Source organism: Lepisma saccharinum, chromosome 3 (genome assembly GCF_977018435.1).
Source record: "Lepisma saccharinum chromosome 3, izLepSacc3.1, whole genome shotgun sequence".
Classification (NCBI taxonomy): domain Eukaryota; kingdom Metazoa; phylum Arthropoda; class Insecta; order Zygentoma; family Lepismatidae; genus Lepisma; species Lepisma saccharinum.
The window spans coordinates 34,988,744-35,003,834 of NC_139231.1; the positions used below are offsets into that span (position 1 = coordinate 34,988,744).

The 15,091-nt window shown below is 37.7% G+C and overlaps 1 protein-coding gene across 1 annotated transcript in view; it reads left to right on the forward strand.

Moving 5' to 3' along the window:
• MED27 (mediator complex subunit 27) overlaps positions 1-15,091 on the forward strand; it is a 43,216-nt gene that overhangs the window by 20,297 nt on the left and 7,828 nt on the right. The window contains exons 3-5 of the mRNA XM_083119803.1: positions 2,308-2,435; positions 2,729-2,822; positions 13,259-13,486. Of these exons, the coding sequence (XP_082975929.1) occupies positions 2,308-2,435; positions 2,729-2,822; positions 13,259-13,486 (450 nt within the window). The remainder of the gene's footprint in view (positions 1-2,307; positions 2,436-2,728; positions 2,823-13,258; positions 13,487-15,091) is intronic.

Below are 15,091 nucleotides of genomic sequence, written 5' to 3' on the forward strand. Positions count from 1 at the left end.
CCGAAAGACTTACTAAGTACAAAAATTAAAGAGTGAAAATAACGAAATCATAAAATTAAATAATAAAAATATACTTATTTAGCATTTGTTTCTTAGTTGAGAGTTATTTATATCCACCGAACTAATTGTAAGGCAAGAATTATATTGGGATCGTACGACTTTGAATGACAGTACCAAAGAAGATTTATGTAAGATTTATTACCAAGAACTACACTTTTCGTGAACTAGATCTAATGAATAGGTGCTGTTACATCACTATTCTTAAACAGTCTTAATTACCTATTTATGTAATAAAAATTTGGTAATTAATTTGATTATTTTAATTAATTTAATATAATTATAATTATTGTAATTTAACCATATTTATTATTATTAATATTATTATTATAATGATTGATTGATTTGGTGTTTTAAGTCCACTTTATGCACAGTAAGGCTAATTGGTACTGGACCTACAGTTTAAAGTGGGATCCGAACCACTAAGTGCCTCCACCGCATTATTATTATTATGAGACATTTGCACCCCCCCCCCCCCCCCAGAAATATATTCCTGGATATGTGCCTGCCTCAAAACACTTCTGAGTTTTCCTGGCCATGTGTGCTGTGTGTGCTGGTGCAGAATCTTGTTGGAACACTTATGGTCTTCCTGCTGCAACTTCTTCAATCCAAGGCTTGACTACATTCGCCCGAACGTTTTTGTACACATTTTGGTTTCCTCTCATGCCCCTTCACTGCTGATGACACTGAAGACCATGATGTGAACAGGAAACTTGTTTTCATGACTCTGGGCACAGCTTTAGGACACGTAGGCAACCATCTGTTGTGTGCCTGATCTTGGCAAAAGTTTTTCTCATCAGAAAAAGAAACATAACATCTTTGGCTCCAGAGGATGTTTGTTTTTGTGCAAAAGTTTCTTGCTCCTCACGAGACTTGTCATTTTCATCTTTTCAGTAAGAAGCTGTCCACTCTGCATCTTGTAGGACGTATACGGAAGATCTTCCTTCTTTCAAACACAGTCTCACAGAGCTCTCAGACGTCGAGAAATTTCACAGATTAAGATCAAAGTCTGAATCCACCAACTGCATCCAAATTCTCTGAATCTTCCTCAGTAGCAACTTCAACTTGTCTACGATGTCGTTGTTGGCCATCCTGGTGCAGATAGAGTAGACTTATCACCTTCCTTCTCCACTCCTCGGGCCACTCATAATCATCCAATCTGTTTGAGGTCTGCATTCTTTGAAGTCTTACTGAGAATCTGGAATGAAAGACATGGATCAAGAAAAATCTTGTATTATCTGTAATTTCCTGTTTAAACTCGTGCCTGTACTTACATTGTCTTAACACGATGTAACAATGTACATGCAAGTTTGGCGGCAATAGGTAATATCAGTATGTAGGAGGTACCGCCTGTATTATTGCATCAAGTTTATAAATACCAACACTATACCCAAATTTACTCGTATACCCAAATTTACTCGTGACATTTTTATACTTTATAAAAAGTTTGTGGGTTTTTCAGTTGAAGAATGAAATGGGTAGAGATTTCGAATGAGTATTTTATTTCAAAACATGTGAAACAAAGAGAGTGTCAGTGACAAAATCAGCCTTATATTCCTGTTGAGAGTTCAAGCTATAAAGTCTGGAACAGTGAAGTCTGCTCTACTTACCTGCAGCAAAAATGTTGTCGTGTGGGTATTCTCGACATTTCTCTTCCGAGCTGATCGCGTACCACAGTTTGAGAACCACCACTATAGGCAATGTTAAAAGAAAATGCTTGTTGCCAGCAAATTAATGAGAAGCATTCCATCTCGTAATCTATACAATCAAGTTGGCCTACTACCTCGAATCTGCCCATTCCACTGATTGCAGGGGGGGACATCTGTGCCAAATTCTATGGCATATCTTGGCATTCTCTTGCATATCCTTCCTGCACAGCTTAACATAACTTTGAGCCTCAGTTTCCATGTGTTTCCGTAAGCTGGTGTTCATTGGCCTTCAGCCATATCATTCCTATTACTGCACATTATCTACTTTTATCATTGTTGTTTTCTAGACCGAACTGTGTGTTTGAAAGAGAGTGAGTGAGAGTGATATGTCGGAGATAACTGCACTCATTGAAACCAGCATGCAACACTGCATAACGGAACTCCAATCTTTTGCATTTTGCAAGAAAATTATACTAAATGTAAAGTGCAAGCGTATATTTGAATCAAGATATTTATAAATGACTGTACAGTCAAGATATTTATTATTTGTTAATTTTAAGAATTCTTCTAGACAGTTGTTATACGCTATATTTTATTTCAGGTCCATGAGTATGCAAATCTGGCTGCATCTCTGCTGAGTCAAAATTCACTGAAGAGGTCTTACGTAAATTCAAGTTTAGGTGCAAAGAGAAGGAGAACCCAGACCAGTAGTCACAATGTTCCACCTCAGTAAGTATCCTAACTAATTTAGTTGTATTTTCAATAATTTAATATTTACTATTTACAAGGCTGTAATTGTGGATGTGACAAAACTGCCATACTATATTTATTATGTACAGTGATCCTGTGCATTGTCTGAGGTGTCTTCAGTGCAGATTGTGACAGTGCCCTTTGAAATTAATAGGCTTGATCGCTTTTTTAACCATAGTATTTATTCTATGAATTAGTATTTTATTCTAAAGAGCATGCCATGTGGCTTCTTGTCTTTATTAATTTGTGTGCTATTTTGTTTTTATTTTTAGAGCTGTGGACTCAGTTGTAGCTAGCATTGACAGGCTATTTAATGATATGACAGTGAATGTCTCAAGACCATTTGCTACAAATGCAGTGTTGCAGGTACAGTATGTTATACCTAAAAGTTAGCATATTTTTTTAAATGAATAGAGATAGAAATGGCAATGCTTTTGAAATCTATATTTTTATTTTAGAGTTGGAAGTGGTCAGGGGGAAAAAACGTTTTTTTCAGCAGCTTTTTTTGGTTGGGCTTTTTTTGGCTTTTTTCACAAAAGTGTCTCAAGTCAACGAAAATACAGGAATTTGCAGTATCTTACCTGTTCCATGGTTTTAGTTTATCTCTCTACTGTAAAATATACACTTATTTCCAAATATGAAATTCGTAGCTAGATATAAACAGTGTTTTCAAAAAAGCTGGCTTTTTTGAATGGGCTGTACTTTCCGAGTGTTATCTTCATATTTTGGTAGGTTTATTAAATATATCTATGCAATATAAGCACATTCACATAACTAGAGTAGTTTTGTATGTGTTTTTAATAGAACCTAATAGTATATGATTTTCAATGTTTGAATTTGTTATATGAACACATACATGAAGCAAATAAGAAAATACTGCTCGATCTTTTGAAAATCTATTATTTCATCTCTTTACATTAAATTTTGTGTTCAGTAAAAATATATTTGTATTCTGGCTTTCAAGTACATCATGTTTAATTTGGTTAAATGACGGCTAAATCTGGTCACGGAGCAACTAGTGATATATATTTTGGCCGCTTATTACAGTGGTTCTCAACCTTCGTGAGATCACAGCCCAGTACATTTACTTCTTACAAATCGATGCCCCGAACCCAAAAATGTCACTCATAAATACATTTCTGATCTTTAAAGAAAATATGTAAATTAATATGCACCCTTAATTAATATTAATAGTGTATATCAACTATGGCATAATCATAGTTCAATTATGTATATACTTGCTCTCAAATATAAAATTAGATTTAAATTAGTTGTCAACCCTTGGGCATAACGGACCTTTTGCAGCCCAGCGGTTGAAAAACACTGCCACTAAAACTGAAGCAGAAGCAAATAAGACTGGCTGCAAATGGCAAAGAAGAATCTATTTAAGAAATCTGGACTCTACCTATCCGAAGCACTCTGCCCCCACTGAGGATTGAACCTCAGACACCTTCTTATTACAAGGCAAAAGCATTACTTTATTCCACTCCAGAGGCTTATTCATGATTATAAAAGGAACCTTCTATCAAGAAGCTGGCATTTTTCCAACAACAGTACTTGCAATTTGTTCTCTGTGATTTACAAGGTAAAATAATTCAGATTAAATCTTAATCTCTGATGAAGTAACTAATAATCTTGTTAAGTATAGAGAACATTCAGACCGAAACAACACATGACAGGGGGGTGTCACATTGAAATGACAAGTGCCCCTTCAGTGTACGCAAGCATCCATCATGCATGAACCGGCCCCCATACTGGAGTGGTTAGCACATCGCGCTATGACACCAGTGGTCCCTGGTTCGATGCCTGGCCTGGTCATGGATGTTTGTGAGTGTCCATTCATCAATTTCATCATTCATCCCCATCTTCGCAAATTAGCCAAAAGTGGCACAAGAAGCGAAATAAAATAAAGCAAATCAATCAATCAATCAACCACCATGCACGAACAAACAAGACTGAGGCGATATGACGCACACCATTGAAGGAGCTGTCAGACTGAAGTCACAGATGACAAGCAACATAGTCTCCTTCAGTATAAAGCAAAACATTCGCTGTGCATGCAATAACAAGAGACCAAAGCGGTACGATCCACGCCATTGAGAAAACAGTATAGTCTTGAGCGACATGCAAGTAACATGTTTAGCTCGTTGTCGCACTTCAGTTCAAAAGATTGAATGGAGGGTCTGCTTCCAAGTGACACATGCCACATGTTGCTTCGGTCTGAGGGTTCCCTGAGAAAACTGTACAGGCCAAGTGACAAGCGACACTTGCAGCTTATGGTGCTTCGGTTCGAAATGTTGCATTTACATCTAAGGGTTGGTTTCCAAGAGCCACGTGTCGTTTCCATCTCAAAGCTCCGTTAAACAGGATATATATACACATTCATGCAATACGTATACTTCTGCATTAAATATTTTGATATTAACATTTGTTTCATATTTTATGACATCAACATTTAAATTGAGACACAAGCATGTAAAAGATTGTTTTAAGTTCATTTCATGGTAAGATGTGTTCATCAGGAGTACATGTTTAGTTTTAACCCTAGCTTGCCCATGCCGTACAAGAAACTTAGATACCAGGGGATTGCTCTCAGGCCCACACTTCTTTTTATCATTAAAATTCAAGAAACCATTTTATTATTGAATCACTCCTTCCTTTGCTGATTATGTATGTGCAGTTATTTATTAATTATAATAATTACAAAATGACTGGCATTAATAAAAAAAATAATAACCAATTATTGCATGAGTGTGTCACATATATTTTATCATTTACTAAAACTCACAAAATCCAAAATAAGTTTTTTATTAATGGTTTTTAGTTTGTAGAGGTGCAGTTGTTTATTAACACTAGAATCGCCAGGATTTTTTAATACCTAGAAGCGCCACCTCCAGTCAAAATGACCGGTATTTAAAATTTGTCCATTTCTCAAAATTGATATTGCCAATAATCATCTTATTACTAATTAAACAAAATATTTTGTAAAAAAATACAAAAATACCCAGCGATTTTTATTTTCCATGCACTAATTACAACCATAAATATTCCTTTTCTTCAAGCAAATAAGTTTCCGTCATGAAATTTCACATATTACATTTTTTGCATTTCAGTACCTTTTCTACACCAGAAACACATTTTTCACAAAACATATTTGTTGCACATTGAACAAATGTCACTTGTTTTGTTTTCATTGCACAGTGCCACCTGGCATTGGCACCTCTTTCTGGAAACAGAGCCACTTACATTCTGTGCATGTGATATTGATGTTGACAATATTTTATTGGGCTTTGCATTCAAATGTCCTTCTCTCAGTTCCTCAGCTAATTCTATCAAAAAGTTATGTCTCATAACGTTCCTCCCCGTGACTGCCTTGTAAACTACCCATGCATTTAATGCTGCCAGATCTAAGATATTGTAAAGCACATGTCCCGGCCATCTACGTGATGAAGCACGGCCTGAATATTTGCATGCCATTTGATCAACAACACCAACACCGCATTTAGTGTTGTTGTAATACTTGATTCTTTCTCGGAGTTTCTTCGGGCTTTGCAAATCTACTTCTACATCTGAATGCACGGAGCTTAGGAGTAGAGCATTTTTGTTTGGTTTAGCTTGGTATGCACACAATATAATGTCCCCCTTTTTTAGCAAACATGTTTCATACACTTGTGTTCTTATGTTCACAATTTCATTAGGAATCTCCTTTCTATTTTTCTTCATAGTGCCAATTACGCTTGTCTTCTCCTTTAGCTTCTCAGCGAGTTTTAGCGATGTGAAATAATTGTCAGTAGTTACATTTCTACCCACATTTCGATAAGGTAAAGTAATTCTCAATACAACATTTTCAGGTACAGTAACATTATCATTCCTTGATTCATATTTCCCAAGGTATGGAAAGACATTGCACATGTATTTGGAATGTACTGTGTAAATCTACACCTCTCTTTCGAAGGAAACAATTGTTCGACAACTGTCAGATTTTCCCCTGGAGTGTAGCAACTCCTACAATTAGCTATAAATTTGTCCCAAATTTCAGAGCACAGTGCAAATTTATCAGTTTGTAATCGTTCAGATCTGGATGATTTTGAATCGAATCTAAGATATTTCATTATTTCCCTGAATCTGTTTCTTGACATTGTTTGTTGAAAGAAAGGTGGCCCCCAAGTAGTTTTCCATAAAATATCGTAGTCTATAGAACTGCACCCATACGCTCCTCTAGCATATAAATAGCCAGGAAAGCGTCAAGTTCTTGTAATGACAAACCCCAGTTGGGTTGCTGGTTTCGAGCTGCTTCTTCTTCCGTACACTTTTGTATGTGTCGAAGCATGGAATCGTCTACAAGAATTCGCAATACGCTGGCAACGTTTCAACCAACATGGCGTTTTGCGTATGTAGTGGGACCTGCTGTCTCTCTCAATACATTTTGAGCGCTACGTCGCCCTCCAGCATGTGCTCCAGTAGATTCAACAGTCCAAGAATTTATACCATCTTTGCCAACATACACTGAACCTACCTCGTGGCTTCCAATGAAATGTCATCCTCCTCGGCCTGTTTCAGGGATCCTTCCTCGACCTCTAGTTCCCACAGATGTCTTGTTTGTCGAATTTTTCAGTTTCCCTCTTCTAAGAGATTAGTATTATGACAATATTAGTATCATGATTCAAAGTGCAATTATTACAATCAAAATGAGGAAGTATGAGAAAAGAAACCTATACCTATAAATCAAGAAAATGTATATATATATCCTTCTCCCCCCCCCCCCCCTCGACATCGGATTCATTTTCACTAATCTCCTGTAATACTTTCAAATATTCCTCTGGACTGAGGACACATTGTCTAGAAGACATGCTTACAAACTGGAGTGTTCAAACGAAACTGAGTCTTCACTTTCTACTTCTTATCAGCTTCGACAATACGATAACATATATGGGCGAGTCCAAAAGAGGAAGGAAGAATAGGGGTGGAAACTGTAAGTGCAACATTCCAATCGAGAACTGGTTTTCCATTGAAATACGTACATTAGTGGTCAAAATGACCGGCAACGGCGCTTTTAGGTAGAGACACAAATATTTCCATTAGTATTATTTTTTTATATAAATAATGCATAGCAGTAATAATGTACTGCAAATTTTAGGAAAAATTTCAACGCACAAAGAAAAAGCTTTCTGTACAAAGCAGAAACTGCAATTTGAAAAACAGTCAAAATGACCGGCTTGGCGCTTCTAGTGTTAAATATAATAATTACAATAATATCCATCATTATTAACTAATTGTACACTCACTAGCATGAGTGTCTCGAATGAGACTCATTCAAAGATGGTGCCTGATATGATCACCATGTGCATTTTGCCTTCTAATTACATTAGATTTATGTTTTTATTAGGGCTGAGCCGATACCACTTTGAACCGATATCGATGCTAATACTCTCACTGATACCCACCGATACAGATACTTGTATAGTTCCAAATTTAAAATAACAAAGGTTATATATTACATATATATATCAAAGAAAGAGAGAGGAAACACTCACCAGACAGTGAAAAAAAAAATCGAATTTTCGCTACCTTAATTGTAGCATCTTCAGAATAAGAAGAAAGGAAGGGAAGGGCCTATATATCAGGCATGCCACTATACCCTCTGGACTCAACCTAGCCAACCAATAACCCTTTATCCTCTTACCCGAAACCACCCACCCTATGCAATAAACACTGGTGAAATACCTTACATTTGTTTCCTATTTTCTAACTTTCTCTGGCAACATTGTACCAACGCTACAGTTAGTATTCTGTGCTCCTATACTTCGTGAATCTGTGCACCTCTTTCTTCTCCGATGACTATGTGACCTAGGTCACGAAATATCAACGTATTTCTTTTCCTGTGGTAAGTGTTTACTGTCTCCATCATTTGTATTTATCCGCCCTTCTGGCACCTTTTCTCATCCTATTCCTGTATATATATACAAATGAAGAAGGAGACAGTAAACACTTACCACATTAAAGGAAAAAGTTTGATATTTCGTTGCCTCGCCCACATTTTCAACTGAGAAGAAAGCGGTTCACAGAATGACGAAGAGTAGGAGCACAGAATACTAACTGTAGCGTTGGTACAATATAATGTTCCCAGAGAAAGATGATAGGAAACAAATATAAGGTACTTTCACCAGTGTTTACTGCATAGGGTGAGTGGTTTTGGGGAAGAAGGGAAAAGGTTATTGGCTGGCTAGGTTAATTCCGGGGGGTATAGTGGCGTGCATGCCTGATATATAGGTCCTTTCCCATTGCCTGCGGGAAGACATGTCTGATTGGGGGGGGGGGTAAAAGATGGATTATGGCAACACGGAAACAGTTATTCAAGGTGGTGGTATGGCTGTTGGTGTGGATGGCAACTATGAAATCAGAGTTTTGGGTGGAGGAACGGTGATTATTGATCCTTAGATTCAAAGAGGTGGAGGTTTTGCCCAGGTAGAAGTCACAGCAGATTTGGCAGATGAGGGTGTAAATCAGGTTGGATGAGTGGCAGGTGCCCTTGGGGTGAAGGGTGAACTCATCTGAGACCTCCAGATCCACACTGCCACCAGCAAATTCACCCTCTACCCCAAAGGAACCTGCAACAGCTCTAACCTAATTTATATCCTCACGTGCAACATCTGTGGGAGCTTCTACCTGGGGGAAACATCCACAGCCCTGAACCTCCGCATCAACAACCACTGCTCCTCTACCCAAAACCTGGACTTTGCTGTTGCCATTCACACCAATCACCACAATATTCCTTTTAATGACTGCTTCCAGGTAGCGATCGTCCACTCCTTGCCCCAATCCACCAACACCTCAATACGCAGAAGATGGGAGAGGGCCTACATATCGACCATGAATGCAACCACACCCCCAGGTCTGAACAAGGCCACCCAGTAATGCCCCTCATCCCCTATCCTCACCCTCACCACCACCTTTCCCCCCACCACTCACATTTTTCGACAAGCCTGGCGAAAGAACCATCTATATTTTTTTTGTGGCACTGTCAACACTTGTTTTTTTTCCTTTGGGGACCTGGCAACACTGCAGGTCATGCTTACTCCTTGTCACCAAGTACTACAACGTCTCTACTCCTGAAGATGTGACATACCATCACGAAAATTTGAATTTTTTCTGTGTCCGGTGAGTGTTTCCTCTCTCCTCTTTCACTTTATATATATATACACACACACACACACACACACACACAAAATTATGTGTGTTTGTGTAATTATTATAATTACATTTTATACGTATGCATTTCTGACGAGGGGCGATGAATAAATTAAGCCATCAAACGATGCTCTGTTGCAACGATGCATCTCAACTTTACATTTTTTTAAAGTGATAATCGATCAGATGTTTCAAATATTAGAGAAATATTAAGTGAAGCTAAGAGCAAGGCAATCATGTGGTCGTCGTCCTCCTCATCCCCAATGTTGAAAAATGAGATCATACCTCTTCAACCTCCTCTAAAACTAAAGGATCACTTTTCCCAAACTAACATTAAATCATCTGTGAACACAAGAATAATTGGCAATTTACCAGCCCCGGACACGATGTCTAAAAGTAACAGTAAAGTGAAACCAATCTTGTTTTTTTCTTGTCCTTTACCAAAGACAATAATAATTAGTAAACGTAATGTAAGGGGAGATTGTAAACTTACCAGTCTCTTGCTTCTATATCAGTGGATTGACTTCAGTACAGTGATATTCCGAAGTGACTGTGCTTTCTATATACTTTCGGCAAATGATTTCTAACAAAAATTAAATGCATAGTTCTATCGCTTGGCATGGGAGGATATCCAAACCCATTACTACACTTTCCAGATACTAACTACTGTCATCTGTCATTCAAAGAAAATTATTCTCCTGCCGTGTTCCTTGTTTCCCGAAACATGCCTGCTAAATCCCAGTTGGGACAAACAAAAGTCTAAAGTTGGAAAGGAAAAGGGGGATTAGCCCAGGTATTTGAATTTCCAGGAAAATGCTATGTACTATGTCTGAGACACTTCCACCACTTTCATGGGCGATGACCACTAAAGAGAGGGATATCCGCAAACACCAAAGAAAGTGGAAGGATTATCAACAGGTGCATCTTTGTCTTTCGGGACCTCATTGGGGTTCTTGTTACATGAGACCGCATCTGTACGAACAAAGCCTGGTAGACTTCGAAGAGAAGCAGCGAACTCCTATGGGGATAATTTCACGTTACGCTGGATTTGCAATATACTTGACCATGAGTCTTATCTGCGTACAGATCTATGTGTCACACAGTTGCTGTTCCCGGAAACGAGTACAGGTTTAACAAATGCACAACTATTTATCATTTTTTTTTTCTAAACCAAAGGTAAGTTGGAAAAGGTGAACAATACTTTCAAATGGAAAAAATCAATTGGTTTTGCCCATGCCTCTAGCGACTCCAAAACAATGGTATCATCTAGTATCGGTGCAAAAATATCAACCGATACCGATACCCCCGGTATCGGCTCAGCCCTAGTTTTTATGAACAAAAGTAATACAGAAATATTGTGTATACTAGGGAACCATGTCATTTATTTTCAAACAGTTGAAAAAACTGTTTTCCATTCAAGAAAGCCCGCTTTTTTGCAACTCTATTTTTAATTAATGTATTTCCATGATTTTTTTTATTTGAACAGATAGTATCAGGTGCACTTCAAAAATGTGTTAAGAACAATATTTTGTGTGGTCCAGACTTCCTTCTTTATATTTTTAGTTTAATTTACAAAATAATACACTAAATCTAATTTTGAAAGTACCTTTTATTCTTCTGGCAACAGTTCAGAATTTTTTCAAGCAGACAACAAACTACAGCCGGGAAGGAATAACCTGGCAGTGATGTCAATCCCTGCTAAGTCAGCGTTGCCAACTACTATGAAAGGAACCATGGCACAAGTAAGATTACGAGCAGTAAGGATCGCGGTGCAAACTACCAATTTTCAATTTAATGTTAGCACTGCTAGATGTTTATTTTATGTTTATTATGTTATTTATTTTAATAATTTCATATAATTCGGCTTTCAGCAAACCTTCTGCATGCGGAATATTGTGAAATGACAGCCGCAACTTCATTTCATCCTTCCTGCTGTTTGATGTTGGGATTTTTTCCCCTTAACCTGGTGTGGTACGGAGCATTGTCACACACAATAACAGAGTTTGGGGGCAGATTGGGAAGAAGCTGTTCTTCGAACCACAACATAAAATTGTTAGTGTTGATCTCCCCATGATAGTCCCCAGAAGTTGTTTTTGAAAGGAACACTAACTTCTCCCCCTCCACAAATCCACTTTCACCCCCCCCCCCCCCCTTCCCGAATCTTTGGAATTCAGCCAAACTTTGGGGACAGAAACTTTCATCCATGTAAATGAAAGACAGGCAGTTTGGTCTCTGTGCAGTTCTTTAACTTCACGCAAAATTGATCGGCGGCCGCAATGCAACGAGGCTGTTTCATTCAAGGAGTAGCTTCCTGTTGCTTACACTGTGCTTTTTAAATCTGAATCCTAATTTTCTTATGATCATACGCAACGACCAACATGAACCTTTAAAATTAATATTTTCTTGCAGTTTCATCAGTTTATGTACGGTGACACCAATGCCTTTCGTGTATAAATCATGGATTGTTGCTTCCTCAAAAGAATCCAGATTTGTGACACGTTGCTGGTCGTTCGGTCGGTTTTTGCCTGCCGTTGAAAAAGGTTTACCGCTCACACTCGCAACACTTTTATCTTTCTCCTTCAAAATTCTCCACACAGATCTTTCACTGACACCTGTCGCCACGAACGTTCTGTGAACAGCTGTGGTATTGTTTTCATCGCAATCAAAGTACTTATACACATTGAAAACTATTTCTGTTGCATCACTGTGCAAGGGCTTACCTTTCTTTATGCCACTATTGTACAACAATGACAAAACCAGCAAAAAAAACCCCTCCCTAACAAAGAAACAAAATAGCCTGCAATCCATCGCTCGTAGCTGTGGTTTGTTAGACTAATGTAGCAGTGTGGGGGTTTGCACGCCTGCATCACCCCTTGGAATGATTTCGATTGGTTTGCACGTCACCGTGTCGTCCGCTCTAGCGAATGAGCCTTCGCTTCTGGAAGGAGAGGTGAAGGTGGGAGATGACGTCACTGCCAAGATATTACTTCTGCGCTGTAGATTTAGTGTATTTTTTGTAATATACAGCAGTGGTTATATGAACTTTCACAGACAGTGATATGCAAGAAAACATTTTATTTTAAATTGTGTACAGGTAGAGTCATAACATGATTTGTGTGCAGGTTTGTAAATTGAAATTCAAATTACTAGCTTGAACTCTCCAAATCCTATAAGAGAAAACTTATGTGCGTGTTACTGATTTGATTCCTTTTAAAGTAATATATTTGAATCATAAATCTCCATGTAATACCTGATACGCAACTCATTCTGATTGTGACTAACTTCATTTTATGCAGGTACTTACTTATTGATTAGATTAATCAGTAATAAAGCAAACAATTTATAAATACCTACTTAAGATAATTCCAGTACTAACTCATAGAGATTTCATCAGTTACAATGACATCAATAATGGCCACAAGAAAATTAGCAATATTAAAATTACTTGCCAAAAAAATGTTGTTAGAGAATTCCTTGTTTGAAAGAATGTGTGTATTTTTACATATTTACACTATGGAGGAGTAGCAATATATTTATTAATCATCAATTTGCTTACCAAACTAATCCTATACTATATATAAATCATTAATTGCTTGCTTATTTTTTATCCTAAGATCACACTGGGCCGGATTCTGAAAGCTGTAGTAGCATTCAAAGGGCTAATGATAGAATGGGTACTCGTGAAGGGCTGCAATGAGGAATTTACCACTGAAAATGGCCAATTGGATCTTTGGACTGAGTCTCGTTATAAAGTTTTCCGCAAAGTGACAGAAAATGCAAATGCTGCCATGTTGCATTTCTATTCTCCGACATTACCTGAATTAGCTGTCAGATCATTTATGGTACGTATGGAGTTGATCCAGATAGAATGCAAAACAGAGCTGTGTAAATACTGAATAATGAAAATGTACAATTAAAAATGCATGAATAATATTTATTGTATTAAAAATTGGCTCTTGTCTATTTGTAGAGTACAACACACATATCGTTGCCGTTGCGTAGATACCAATTTTCGTTTCGTCTCCCTCTCTCTTAGCATCACGTGTTCTACCATGCTCGCCAACCTTCGCTATTGTTGCCATATTGTCATTCCATTCGTGGACACACTCGCACAAACATCAGTGAAAACAATTGAATAGCGCTCCAGCTCGCGGTTCACACCATTCAGCAGGGACGGGTAATATGGCAATATAGCATGATGAAGTGGTTGCTTCTTTTATGCATTGCATGTTCATTGGCTAGCTAGTAACTAGTGTTGCCAACTGTAATAATGAAGCACTATTTCTGTCACGGAAGGGGAAAGGCATAAAGTGACGGTGAGTTTTGTTGGATTGGAAGCACCATATTTTTATTTTATACTAAGTATTTGACCGGTTTGACGTTGTGTGCGAGTGCTTCTGAACTGTAGACAATTTACCGAACCCATGGCTGTGTTCAATATTATCTACTGGTTATAATCAGGGCTAAGATTTATAGGTAAATACATACTTTTAGTTTGACGAAATATCGCTGAAATTTTGTAATATCTTTGCGAATAGTAATGTTTGTAGTGATTTAAGGTACATTTTATTGTCAATATTTTTCCATATTTCTAACTAATAAATACTTACTTTTACATATTTAAGGAAAATATATTTAATTTTACATATTTCAACAGGTTTAATTCACAAATTGTTCATATTTCATAATATTGGAATTGTTCAAAATAAATAAATTATATAGCTCCAACAGCATTTCAACTCTTGGCTTCGGCACGTGTTCTTGTAGAAATGGCATAGAGGAGGCTGTAATTTTTGCTGCTTAATGCGATGCATATTGTTTTCTGTGTTAAAATTGCCATGCTTTGATGGGTGACCAAGTTCATAGCAGGGCCGGCGGAAGGGGAGGGCGAACTGTGCCACCCCCCCCCCCCCAAGAGCGGCAAATTTTCAGGGCGGCAAAATTTGAAGTGAAGAAAAAAATAAGCCTATTGAAAACTGGGGTCGAGCGAGATAAAAGCCGTGCAGCTTATCATCTAGTGGCAGTATATGTTGTTATTGTTTTGGAAGCCGGCATGGTTTGTAAATGTACAATAAACAATAAAGGCAACCAACTGTCGCCGATCACAGAGAGGAAATAATAATACTGCTTGAGGCGGAGTTTTGTGGTCCAATTGTCGCAGTTTAACACGTTGGCATGTTATTACCTGTCGTTGCAGTTCCGTACCAGTGTATACTGGTTTTGGGAGTGAACAGTTAGAATGCCACCAGTGCAATAATGTAATGGAAAATAATATTTTTTTTATTTGTTTGAAGTCACTCAAATAAGGAATCGTATGAAGAAGTCTTCTTTGCAGCATTTTTGGTAATTTTACGTATGTGTTAGTTCATATTTTGCGAATTTTTAGTCCATATGTATGTAGCTACATACAAAGCCACTTGTTAGTACATATTAATCCTAGTCCTGGT